Source organism: Tyto alba, unplaced genomic scaffold (assembly GCF_018691265.1).
Source record: "Tyto alba isolate M040663 unplaced genomic scaffold, T.alba_DEE_v4.0 Super-Scaffold_42, whole genome shotgun sequence".
Lineage (NCBI taxonomy): Eukaryota > Metazoa > Chordata > Aves > Strigiformes > Tytonidae > Tyto > Tyto alba.
This window is the reverse complement of record NW_024881318.1, coordinates 25,226,230-25,240,291: the sequence shown is the minus strand read 5'-3', so window position 1 is coordinate 25,240,291 and position 14,062 is coordinate 25,226,230. Positions and strand designations below refer to the sequence as shown.

The following is a 14,062-nucleotide window of genomic DNA, read 5'->3' as shown; positions in this document are numbered from 1 at the left end:
TCTACCATGACCTTAGTGATTTCAAGGGGATTACTCCTATGGTGCTTGTATTACCTCACTACTAACAGGCAAGGTCATAAACCTTTGTGATATCTGAAGACTGCTTCACAGTCTCTGCTAAAACAGCATAAAATGGTTTATTAAAATATGAATGTAATTCACTTACTGTGAACAGCTACTTACTAACTTCAAATATTATCCAGTGATTACTTTAACAAAGTTATCTTAGTCAGGTAACAGCAGCTGCAACTAAATTCCAAATGCTCCAACTCCATTTTAAATGCTGATGCGTAACTGTCATCTGGTTTTCAGACTAAAGTGAGGCTCTTAAAATCAGCTTTCCCTGGACAAAGTACAGTTGTGATCTAGTAAAATAACCATGTTGATTGTGAAAAAAGCATGAGGAAAGATCCTCATTAGCAAACACAGAAAAAAAATACCGCATACATTAGCAAATACAGAAGTGACTTGTTCAGAATCTTCTATACAATACACACCAGAACAAAAATTTTTCAAGTTCAAAGTACAACTGCATGCATCCATTTTATGCATTAAATTTATGCCACTAACATGTACACTGAAATCAGAGTTCCTGTGAGCAAACTAAAAAAAAATAAAATGTGAATCAGGAATCTTATGTCAATTGGCACACTTGAAAAATTGGGTCAAATAGATGATTTTTCTTAGCATAAGCATCTCCTTTGACACTGGCAAGTTTGTTCTGTGGAATTTTCTCACAGGCAGAGTCCTTCTTGCTTCTAATATTATCACCAGCAAATACTTCATTCTCAATTCTCACTAGAACATACATGTTTGTTTTGTTTTGTTTTATTAAACATTGTGATTGTATTTCTAAGTACAGTTGGTTAAATTGCCATAACCACTGCAGTTTGAGGCAGTTATGAGACTGAAGTTTACCTGACATTATAGGTAGTAGAATAAAAGATCCAAGTAGTTCCAAGTTTGAATGGGATAATCAACTTAGTTCAAAATGCAAATTTTAATGAAACAATTTCATGCATATTTATAGCAGGAAGTATCCTTAAAACACACTAGGAATGTGCAGAATCTTCATAACTAGAGTTCCAAATTTGGCTTAAGTTTATCTGCCTGTCTCACTGCAATTAAATACAGTGAGTATTAGAAAGGTCCCCCCCGTCCAAAACACCCTCCTGGTTCTACAGTACATATCCTATCACCCGCTGAACAGTGGTAGAGAAGCTGACATCTGCTGGGCTCTTCTACCCATGACAAGTAGTCTGTAAATCTGCATGGCACCACAGGCTCTTCCAACTTACCTGCAAACAGCCAAATTTTCACTTTGAGGCTCCGTTGCTACCCAGTCCTTTACTGCTCAATATACTGTAAACAGTGATGGGGAGCTAAAAGCTGTTTTGTTTTGGGTTTTTTTAAACTACATTGGCAGGTTCAGAATATTTATTTTCTCTCCTCCTCCAAGATGAAGTATTTTATAAAATGGCAGGCTTCACTATAAACTGCCCCCTCAAAGCATACCATTTAAAGTTTTCTGCTAAAATACAAGAACATGGATATGTAGTATGCTCTAACCTTTAGGCGAAATACAAAATCATTTGACCCAACACAGAGAACATGGAATCTACCAGGTAACTGCAGGTTTCTGAGGGTTAGCTTGTTCTTCCAACACTCTCTTTATGCAAATAAATTATATAAGCCCTTTGAACCTGCAGTTCTTAGGAGGCACATGGCATTAAAGAGTATCAGAAATGCCCTTCATCGTTTTTATTAGAAATCTAAGGATTGGAATTATGCTTCAAAATTAAAAAAATAAAAAAACCTGAAGACATCCAGCCATATTTTACACCAGTTGAAATCCTTACATGTAGATGCTCACCTTGAAATGTATCAGCTCCCAGTATTTGGAACAAGACACACATGACATGGAGAGAACTAGGTACAACTACATGTTCTACAGTTTACTTTTAGGTGGAATGCAAAAGAAGGTATTTTACTTGCTGCACGTAACAACTTGTTCAGCTTTGATGATTATTATACACTGTATGTGGTTTTTAATCCTTCTAATGATTGGAGCTGCATGCCTTCCCTCCTTAGAAAGGCAGGGTTTAAGAAAGTGATCTCTAAGGTTTTCCTGAAGAACATAACATTATTATTAAAGAAATGCCGAAGTGTCCCTATGTGGAGCTTGAGGCAGCTGCTTTTCATCCAGAAACTGACTTCTGCACATTCTGTTATCTTAGTAGTGGTAACAACTGCATGAACAAAGAATGAAAGATGGCCTGCTCATGGAGGCTGCAAAAGGGATCAGGCTGTATTTCATGTCATTGGCATGAAATTTCCACTTTTCTTGCAAACCATATTTTTGTTTAAAGCTCTCACTTAACTCTGGCGACTGAGATGTATCACCAGCCATCCTCTGCTGTGTGGAAACTGTATTTACCTCTACTCCATAGAAGGAAAAAAAATCTAGAAGTTTGTCTCTAGTCAAAGGATTTTCAGTGCCTACCAAGCCGTACTGGAAGACCTGCTTTGTAGGCTGAAGATTTGGAATGGTGCGTTCTTTCACTTTTAAGGGATCTCATATTGTCACTGCCTTCCCTTTTCTGAATAAACCAGCAATCTTACAGAACAAATAAATTTAGTTCCTCTTGGTAGGAAAATGTCATAAATACAAAAGATGTTTCTGTAGACATGCTTATTCTTTCAGCTGGGGTCTTGCTCAGTAGTGACCAGACTTTAATGAATACTTCTTGCTAGTCTCCTCCACAGGCAAATGTCTGTACTTAACCCTTTCTATCCTGCAGCACCTCCCCTTTACCCCACAACCTGACCAACTCCTCCTCCCCTTCCTCTTACCTCCTTAACTGCTTCCTTCTCAGTCCTCAAGCCAGCCATCGGCTATAACACCACTTACCATTCATGGAGCATCTCCAATCTCCTGAAGACATAGGGCAACTCAAACTTGTGAACAATTAGCTCTAAGGATGCAGGTGGCTAGACATAGAGTACCAATGTAACAATGTCCAAGAGGGATTATTTAAAGATTATTTTAACAGACTGGTACTTGTTTTGGTTTTGTTCTTTCCAGATGATTTTCTAACGACACTATACCCAAACCTATAAATACAAACTGTTTATATATTATTAATTTTGAGCAAAATGTCACTTCTCATTTCAGATGGCTTTGTATTTTGATTAAATTAAAAATAAATAGCCTCTTCATGTTGTCTTAGAAATTATTACAACTTCCTAAGTTATCTTAATTACATATGTTGGAACAGCCATGACTTCTCTTGCTTTCAGCAGGGTTAGCTATTTGATGTCAGAACTGAGAAACATCCTGATAGATTAATGTTCTTTGTTTGAACTGTACAGATACTACATATTCATAGAATACTTGCATTTTTGTGTCTAATCTGAATATTTTATGTTAAATCATGAATGAACTTGAACTTTGATATCTGCCTGTTAAAAATTTATACATACAAGTTAGCAAAACTTTAAAAAAATTACAAATGGAAAGAAATCTGCTTTGGAAGATTATTTAAAAAGTTGATTGTTGTAAGATAATTTCACATGCCAGCATTTTTTCTTCAATGACAAGTTAACCAAAAGTCCAACAAAGAGCTAGAAGTTAAGGCAACTCACCTGTTTTTATAATATTGCCAAACTGGTTAACTAAACTCCATTTTCCAGTTCAACAAGTGAAATAGGCAAGATGAAATAATCGGGTATTACATTATATTTCAAGAGTAGGAGGCAGGGAGAGGCCCTCACCACTGGGAAGCACTTAACGTTCTGATCCAGGGCAGGTCTTGTTAACTTAGCAACTGGACACAAACTCAGCAGTGACAAATTGAGAATAAGAAATAATGTAGTACGTGAAGGGCTGTGTCATTGCATGGCAAAAACAGAAGAGCAGTTTGGATTTGAAAGGCGTATCTGGCTTTGCTAAAATACTTATTGAAATCAAACATTGAGCCAACTGACTCCTCATTATGTGCCAAATATCTTTGGACAATTGACAGTCAGCATTAGTCAAATCAGTGCAAGATTTGCTTTATTCAGGTTTAGTTTCCAAGCAAATCTCTGAACAGTTGCAATTTTAAAATACAGACTGTGTTCTGTGCACTACAGTGGGATTTTTAAGAAGGATGCATCCTGCATAATTCAAAAGTAAATTGATCTGAATGATTATTGTTGGATACATTATGATTTATGACACCTCTCATTCTCTTGTCTTTGTAAAACAGCTTTTTTGACCTTTGAACATAAATCAGATTAATTAGCCAAACAAATTACTAAACTAACATAGCTGCTGTTTTAGAACAATTACTTTTGCTTGTGACTGGCAACAACCCGTTAAACATAAGCAGATGCAGAAATGGACCTCTAATGATACTACAGGTTTTTGAAACAGTCAATGCTGACTCCCAATCTATTATAAGGGAAAGGTAACTCCTTAGGATCATCTGTTACAGTTCACTGTAAATGAAGGCTGTTTGTGTATTTTGGGTTCCTAATCCTGTAAATGAGAGGTGCGCTCATTCTTTGGAATCAATCAGCAGCACAAAAACTGCAATTAAGTTTTAAAGCATTCCACAGTTAATGTGTAAGTGTTAAACCAATATATCGATTACAAGCATATGTACAAATATATGCTTTGATGACAGCTTAATATTTAGTTATAAGTGCATTTCTAAAACCACATTCACTACCAAGTTGAATCAACAGAATACAAATTCTAACTCACAGCAATTTTTGTTTAAATCAAATCTACAGAGAAACAATGTTAACTACTACTAAATTACTATATTGCTACCTCTGAGCTACAGAATCTATGGCATGAGCTAAGGGTCTCTAGGGCATCACAGTGTAGCACATGTATTTGGCAAGAACATGCAATAAGAAGCAAAAGAAAAGGGGGAGACACTGGAACGTAAAGCGTGTCAGCAACACATGGAGTCAGTAGGGGTTTGTGCCTGAATTATTTTTAAAATACTGCAAAAATTTTTATACAGAACTACATATACATTTAAGATCACAAATGAAATTGTGTAAAAGCAGCAAAAACCACAAACTAGCCTGGCACCACTGCACTCTGGCCTGAATAAAGGGCAATGCATAGCCTTGATGCCCACAGAGCAAACAAGGAACTGTAGCTCTGACTCAACCCAGTTTGGTCCGTCCTTTCCCCTTTTTCTACCTATGATGTAATCTGTACCAGTTCTTTTCCTGGTACATGTTATTTCTCCCTCCACCCCCATTCAGCTGTGCTGACAGTGAATTAGGAGACAGAGCCAATGCTCTATGCACTCCCTCCCACACGGCGAGGAGTAGCAGAGTGACAGCAGTGCTCTCCCTTATTGCCCTAGGATCAGCAGCATAGGCAAACTGGAAGTAATGGGACAAATTGGTGCCTCAATACTCTTCCGTGGAGGCTGACAAGCACCTGTGTTTCAAACCTGAGGAGAAAGTTAAAGTGAGTAAGAGGGAAAAACCTCTAAAAGTTGATGGTTTCTTCAAGCTCCTTTTTTTTTTTTTTTTTTAATTTAAGTGACTTCTCTAACCACTCCCTTCTATTTAGATTCTTGTAGCTTAGATCTTTATATTGTCAAATTTTAGTGCCCTTTCACACTGAGTAATAATAATCCTGTCTGGAGTCAGGCACAATTTAGTGCAAGCCAAGTCACCTGAGCATGTCCCAAATTTTCAATCCTCTTTGCAATCCTGGACAACAATGGTGGAAAATATTTTGCTCAGAGAGCTGTTTATCCCTGTGCTTTTAAAATAGCATTTCCCAGAACTGTAAATCACATTGTGTAGCTTTTTGCGGCATCGGGAGTAAAACACTCGTTTGCTAAGCCCTGTTCTCTATGCAAGAATGTATAATTCCCATATCAGAGTTCTCATTTTAAAACTTCTCAGCTGAAGCATCTGAAAGAAGATAGAATCAAAACGATAATGTGCAATCCCAACAGTGTCAAACAAAGAATTTTTCTAAACTGCATCCCAGTTTAAAGGAACATGAATTCTCTGTAAACCAATCTCCATGACTGAAGTTAGTCTTGATTATACAATCTCTCAAATAAATAATAGTTATGATCAAATAAATGGGAAAGGCGGGTGTGCATTGTGGCAACCAAACGGAATGTAATTTTAATGTAATTATTTGGGGCGAGGGGAGGGAAAAACAATCATTGAAACCTTATGCTTATTACGACTCACTGAAGTGTATTTTTCTTCCCTTGACAAGGAGGTTGTCAAACTGGATAATTATGGAAATGCTAGAAATAATATGAAAGAAGACAGGAGCTGTCACAAAAAGTTTCTTTTTTTAACATTTCACCTTCTATTCAACTGTGCAATTCAGAAGCCACTGAGCTTTATTACTGTGTAACAAGTCCATAATGAATGAGAAAAGCAGTCATTTAGTGTGGGTTTCTATTTCAAACTATTTTCAGGCTATTGACACAAATTAAAGGAACATGAATTCTACTTAGTTCCCATGAAGTATTAACATACTTACACATGCGTACAAAGCAGCAGTAGGTTTTCCATTCAAACTGCGAATACGTGTAGCTACACAGCTCTGTCTGTGTGCACTACAGAAGAAGCAGCACCTAGCTTAATGGTGAGGTGACTTCTAGTACAAAGATCTATGTTCACAGAGTCATGTTACTATAGGTACACATTCAGCAATTGCAGGATGTTGCATTGCCAGGTTCAGAGATAAAGCACATTTCTCTTCATGCCAGTTTCTCTAGACATAGCCGTGGGAACCTTCTCTGTTTTTTCCTCATGTATTTTCTGGCTCCCCAAGATAGTCTGTAACTTTATTTCTATCTCCATTCTACAGACAAGGCTATGAACAATTATGAGTTACTCAGATACTCTTGTACCTCAGAACATGGTCAGAAGTAATGTGTAGCTACAAGGTCTGTTACAGGAAAAAATAAGGGTTAGATTTCTAAATAGATTCAGCCTGTACTACAGACAGTAGGATTCTTCAAAAAACTCTACAAATCTGATGCCCTCTGACATCAGAAATACTAAAGATATCAAATAGAAGTTAGGCACAAAAAGGTTTAAAAACTCTCTATATCTGATATTTTTAAGGTTTGTTACATCCTGAAAAATATGCCTCAGTTCCCTCCAGGTTTAGAAGCTTAAGACTCAATGTGTCTTAGTTACAAGATACCTAAACCAATTTCGAAAGGACTTCCACTATCTGTGGGGGGGAAATCTTACTGTGTGTTACATACGCACTGATTACATAAAGATGAGAGACAGAGACTCAGATTTTCTTTTGAAACAGGCACCATAACCAAAGCTCACAAGTATCTTATGCATCCAGCCATTATGTCAATTAGGAGCTGCACCAACAGAAAATAACAATTCCTTTCATTAGTATTTCTCATATATTTACATAATACTATACCAAATTTTAAATTAAGCATTTTTTTTTTTTTTTTTTTAGGGAGTGTGATCCAGAATATAGTTTCCTATATACATAATAAATAAATGTAATAGTCTACTTAATTTTTCAACACTTGTTAAATTGGTTAAAATATGATTTACAGCTGAACAGGAATAAAGGTAATGACAAATTTTCCTCAGCCAATCATATATGACAATACACAAATCATATATAAAGGGACAGATGACAGAATGAAAGCTCAGATTCTCACCTGTTATAAAGACATATGCATATATGTTTGTGTATACACACCTGCATGCTTATACTTGGTGCAGGCATGAGCCAAAATTTTCTATCAAGATGGACTCCCTGATTACCATAGGAACAGAATATGTTTAAGCACAAGATAAGAAACAACTTGATCTGCATTCATTTGCAAAGTTATCATCCTCATCCTAACTGAGTTGAGGTTTGGCATATTTCAAACTGTAATAAAATCAGAAGGCAACCAACTGTTTTTAGTATCCCAGAAACTGGCTCTTAAAAACCAAGTCTTCCAACCACTAACATGCTTTACGTTACTGATCAGATTAGAAACAACCAAGGTGATGAGCAGCATTCTTGGGTTATGATTAACCCTGTACACAGAAGTCCAAGTGACTTCCTCCAAAAATTGGGAAAAAGCAGTGGAGGGCACAGGAAGGGAAGAAACCGTTCAGTATGTGAAACACTTAACACTGAACAGGTTGTCCTGTGAAGTCACTAGGGTATTCTTCCATTAAAAAAAAAAAATCTACAGAAAAACAGATGTAGAGCAATTTCTTCTGTGAGAAAATGAAAACTTTATAATGGAAACAAAAAACGATCAGTTAGGTGTTTGTGGAAGAAAGAATGACCTGAACCCAAAACATTATCAAATTTTAGGAACATCAGCAGACTTAACTGGTGTCATGACCCAGCTACTTTGACCAGTGTAAGGAAGGACAACTCACACACATTCTCACTTAAGTGACTAACACGTTATAATGATTATGAATGGCATTTTGTTGGCCTACAGTATTCATCAAACTACTGGTTCCCAAAAAGTGGTAATCAGTGCTGTCAGTAAGATCAGTAAGATCCAGCGGATTTGTGAAGCCATAACTCTGCAATATTTTCAATTAAAGTTTCATTATAGAGCTCACCATAGACCTGATAGCCTGAGCAGTTTGGTAACCTCTATCATCCATAGCCGAGAGCTGAATAAAAGACATGTTTGACAAATATAAAAAAAAAAAACCAAAACATAAAATATATCACTTGGTATTAGAAATAATAATAATTAAAAAAGATGATGGGCAAAGGACAGGAAAAAAAGGAAAACCATCCAAAAAAAAAGTCGTATTACAGGCCATAAAGGTAGGAACATAGGCGCAGCTCCAGAAACTTATGCTTTAGGAATTGTAATGTTGTTTTGTGGTGTTACAATATGATGTTGACAGTAAAATGTTATTAAAGCAAAAATGCAAAATTTGTGGGCTTTGCATCCTTTTTCAGAAATAGTCTAGTCTCATGAGAATTATGTGAAAGAACAAGGACATTTGTCATACGGTGTTTCAACATGAAATATGGTCACAAATATTCCCTCTTCCCATATCTGTCAAACAGCAGTTTACTGTATCAGCATTACTGTCAAAAGGGAATATAATACAGAATAGCAGCCAGTAAAGTTTATGTAGCTAAAACACTAAAGTCAATCAGTCCTACAAATAGGAACTAAACAGTATTCTATATGTACTTCACTGGTATAATTTTAACGATATTGTGGTATAAAGGTTTGTGGTATAACATTTTCAAATCAGGATAAAAGTAGATCATACACATCACCATACACTAATAGAGAAAAAAAAAATTAAACCACACTATCAAATATTTAAAATGTGACTGCAACATTATTTTTTAAATATTAGCATGAATTTTTAACATACATATATTTGAACTACCTTTTCTTAATACAGAAAAAAAAATATTTAGAGATTACTTGAAAGAAAAGACAACTGCTTTTCAAATTCCTGGTATATCACTTCTGCTCTGATATGGGCAATGCACAGCCCTGCAGGCAGAGCACCTAGATGTTAAATTATTTTTCAGATCTATTACCTCATGAAACTGAAGGTATAAGCAGTCCTGTAACTCTGAGTGCACCATTACACCCATAACCTTTCATTCCCCATAAGTTGTTTTTTCTGGAAGGTAAAATATTTACAACACTATTGATCCACAGTTCTCTCACCTCTCACTGTGCTCTCTATTTTGAAACAGAACCAATGTCTTCAGCACCAGGAGGAGCTTTACCCCACCAATTCCAAACCCAAGGCTGCCCATGTTCTTCAGAGCAGGTTTACCTTAGCACAATTATCACAGCAGTCTGACTCACGGAAATGATAGGACAAAAAACAGGCACTAACCCCCATCTTCAAGTATCATATAAGGTGGTAATTTCAACAATAAAAGTTGTACGTATACAGTCAGTATAAACCAGAGTTATTCAAAAGGAGATAGTCCAAGCTTAGACAGAACAACTGCTGTAGTATCGCTTCCACATGAGTAAGTAGGATGAGGAAGGGGGAAAAAAAAGTTTAAAACTTTTTTTAAAAAATCACACTTAATGTTTCCCCAAATGTTAATGCAAAGAAAAGTGTGTTAATTTTCTTGAGGTCCTAAAAAGCTTCACGGATAAACTTAATTTAAACTTCTTCCATTCATGTGTGCACTATAGCCCTTCTCCAGGCCATCTTAACATACAGGCAGGCAGGTCAACTTTTCACAAACCAGCATATTCTAGAAGATCTCAGTGACCAAATCCTTGGCAAGAGCACGCCAACATAGATTCATTGAGTTAGACAGAGTTATTCCTACCAATCCAAATGAAGTATCTTCCTCTGTGGGTGTCAGTTTGAATCTTCTGTAGTAAACCATGCCTCATCTATTCACTCACATTCCTAGCTGGTGCTTAGCAACTTGTAATTCAAATCCAGGGCAAGTAGTGTATGTGCATGTGTCTGTATACACAGATCAACAGTCAAACTCTTCCCACTCTTTACAAACTCATCAGAATGAAAGACTGTGGGATATTTCCCTGTTTCATTCGATTAGAAACCACGTATGGAAAAAGTCATGGCTGCAACTCCCCCAGCTCATTACCATTGTAAAATGTTAGTGCAATTTGTTTTCCTGTACTGATGAATCCATCGGCAACTGGATTTGAAACCTGAATTTTAGTATCAGCTACCATGAAAATCCCTTGCATTAATACGCAGAAGGCATATTTTAAAAATTCATAGCAGTAATTTCAGAATTCATTTAATTAAAGAAACTCTTGAATGGCCATGAACATCTTAAAGAATCCACATAGATCATCTTAAAGAATTCACATAAAAAAAAAAAACACTAAAGAACACTGGAGTTTGTTTTTCTTTTTCTGACATATCTAGTCTGTGTATAATTTCATCAATTAGGCAAGAAAAATGCTAGATTCTCCCCCCAAACTGACAAATTACTGGACAGATGAGTCCATTATAAACTAACTATTGTAGTTTAATGATAACAATTGAAAATTTAAAGACACTTTATCTTTCTCACCTCAATGGTGGGTGGATCCTTTCTTTTTTTTCTTATCCATGCTGCAAAAGAAATAAAAATCAAATTGACTATTTCAAAGATCACAGACAGTATTAAAACTCAAAATTAGGATGAATTTGTAACAGAAAGCAAATGTTTATATAAAAAATTACAACAGAATTTGACACAACCTGGCAAGCTATATTATTTCCCAAAATATAAAGAGCCAATATGTTATTTCCCATGTCAATACCCTCCCCCACAGAAGGAAGGGGCAGGGGGGGAGGAAATCACCTCTATGCAGAGAGCTTGGGTGCAGTTTACATAACACTCTGGCTGCCAAAACAGGGCTTAAAAAGTAGGGCCCATGGCCCAGGCCCGTTCTTGACCTTGCTATACAGAGCTGAGCTTCACCCTGAGAAAACTACAAGACGACCACGGAAAAGTATAAAAAGCCTTAGGCCTCTCTGGAGAAAAAGGATTCCTGTATATGGCTCAGGCATTGTTGAATATGAAAACCTATTTACGTTAGTGCCAACCAGAATTCCTTCACAGGGATGAAAGATAGAGCCCCAAACTTGACTGAGGGGCTGCAGACCCCTGACTGCACCACATCCTACGGCGGTGTGGGATTACCCACTGCATTAAGGGGGAGGTTCTGTAATGGAGGAAAGGCTCCCTCCATCTCAGTCAACTCATGCTGGAAAAGAGACCAGAGGAATGAAAACGGTGGCAATAACAATTGCCCTGTGACTCATGTTTTCCATGAACCAAAATCTATAGACTTATGCCCACTCCCACTGCAAACACCAGTGGTTAGTGTGGGACTGACTGGAGGTAGCAAACCAAAGGGACCCCACTGAAGACAGAGAAGTGGCAGTCCATTGGGTCTTGCTTCATTCAGTTGATGAATTAGAGATAGCTCCGACTATTACAGGCTTTATTTAGACAAACAAATTACCTGACTGTGGACAAGGCAATTTCCATCACTCTTTAAAAAGTATCATTACTATAGCATTTTTCCATGTCTTTCCAATCCACACAATTGATAGGTACTGGGTTGTATATTTTGTAGACATTTGTCTTTTCTGCTTGTATTTTTCAAATGAACGAGTAGCAGAATGCAAGTGGCCAGTAATAAACAGAAGGACAAACATAAGGAAAGCCAGTTCCAAGTGCTGAGGCATGGCAAAATATTCTTTTGTATGTTTGTTTGGATAATTAAGACTTTTGTTACTGTGCTTGAAATTTAGAGCAAAAATAACATTTTCATTATCACCAGCCAAATTCCTGGTCTGACCTGTAGCTGTCTATAAAGTTTCACAAATGCTTTAAGAAGGAACTATTCCAACTCTTATTTTTCTAATACCATCTGTGCTGTATTTTAAGGGGAACTAGGGAATGAGTCAGATAGGAAGTACAAAACACTAAAAGCTGCACAGAGTCATAATGTCACCTCACTACGCAAAATGCAGTTACACATAGGGTGAAACACTAACACCACTCTGCTTCAGCAACATTATGAAACTGATTTTAGGAGGAATAGCTTCCAATCAGCATAACAACTTAATTAAAGGAGACAAAATGGCATTACATAGCTTGGAATTTAGTTACAATGGCAAGGCCAACAGCCTTCACTCAAGGTTAATGGTAAAATACCTGTAATGATACCAATATTACTTTTGGTTGTCTATCAGATGATACATTCTGACGATGTGTTCTTTCGAATACCATTCTCAAACACTTTATTAAAAGTAGTCCCTGCCAGCTCTTCTCAGAGGTCTTTTGGTTCTAACAAAGATTAGACCCAAATTTGCCATTGTGGAGAAGCCACTGAGCACTGGACAGTCAACATCATGCTTTCTGCAAAAGCTTTATCTTAGTGGAAAGAAAAACAGCCCATTAAGATAATCCAAAATACAACTAAATGACTTTCAATTAAATCTGTTGTCGTGGTTTAGGCCTGATTGACAGCCAACCACAATGCAGCAGCTCTCTCTCCCTTCCCCTCCGGCAATGAGAAGGGACAGAGAGCCAGGCTTGGGGTTCAAGATAGGACTGGGATGGGGGAAAATCCCCCTTTTATGATCACGAGCAAAAGGCAGACTCGTTAGGGGAAGAAAAAAAAAGAACATACATTTATTACAGACACTAACAACACTTAACAGAGTAGGACAGTGAGAAGCACTGCCACATCTTGAGAACACCTTCCCCCCACCCCTCCCTTCTTCCTGGGCTCAGCTCTGCTCCCGATATTTCTACCTCCTCCCCCAGTGGCGCAGGGGCAGGGAATGGGGGGTGCAGTCAGTGCTGCCACTTCCTTCATGTTCGGTGAGGGGAGTGTCCAAAACTTGTTCCCCCCTGCTCCATTGTGGTCCCCCTCTCACAGGAGACAGTCCTCCACAAACTTTCTCTGACTTGAATTCCTCCCATGGGCCGCAGCGTTCCCCACACTGCTCCGTCATGGGTCACTAACTTCCTCCGACTGGATTCTCTCCCACGGCTGCAGCCCTTCCCGAGCTGCTCCGGCGTGGGACTCCCCCGCATGCTGCAATCCTCCCAGCACTGAATTACAGCAGCAGGGCTACCTTTTTCCCATGAGACCCCGGCCTTCTTCGGGCACAGAACCTTGATCAGCCGAGCAGGAACAACAGGCTGTAAATCAATGTCTGTTCCACCATAGATCTTCATGGGTGGCAGGGGGGAGCCGCCCTGCTGTCTCCCCACAGGATACAGGGGGGTCTCTGCTCCGGCACACCTCCCCCCTCCTTTCTTCCTCCGTTCCTCCACTGACCTTGGTGTTCATGCAGCTGCAGCGACTCCTCCTCACAAGTCTGACTGCCCGTCACCACGTCCCTTCTTAAATACGTTATCACAGAGGTGCAGCTGATGGGCTCAATTTCCCAAACAGAAGTGGAGCTGACGTGGAGCTGGGGGAGCTTCGAGAAGCTTCTCACAGGGGGCCGCCCCGATAGCCCCCTCCCCTGCCACCAAAAAACTCCACCACTCACTCAACCCAGGACATCTGTAGAACTAGAAAATTTT

General features: G+C 38.2%; 1 protein-coding gene across 1 annotated transcript in view; it reads right to left on the bottom strand.

The window, feature by feature from the left end:
• The window catches only part of NDUFAF2 (NADH:ubiquinone oxidoreductase complex assembly factor 2), a 72,053-nt gene that overhangs the window by 3,152 nt on the left and 54,839 nt on the right, over positions 1-14,062 (bottom strand). The window contains exon 3 of the mRNA XM_033009037.2: positions 11,039-11,079. Coding sequence (XP_032864928.2) covers positions 11,039-11,079 — 41 coding nt within the window. The remainder of the gene's footprint in view (positions 1-11,038; positions 11,080-14,062) is intronic.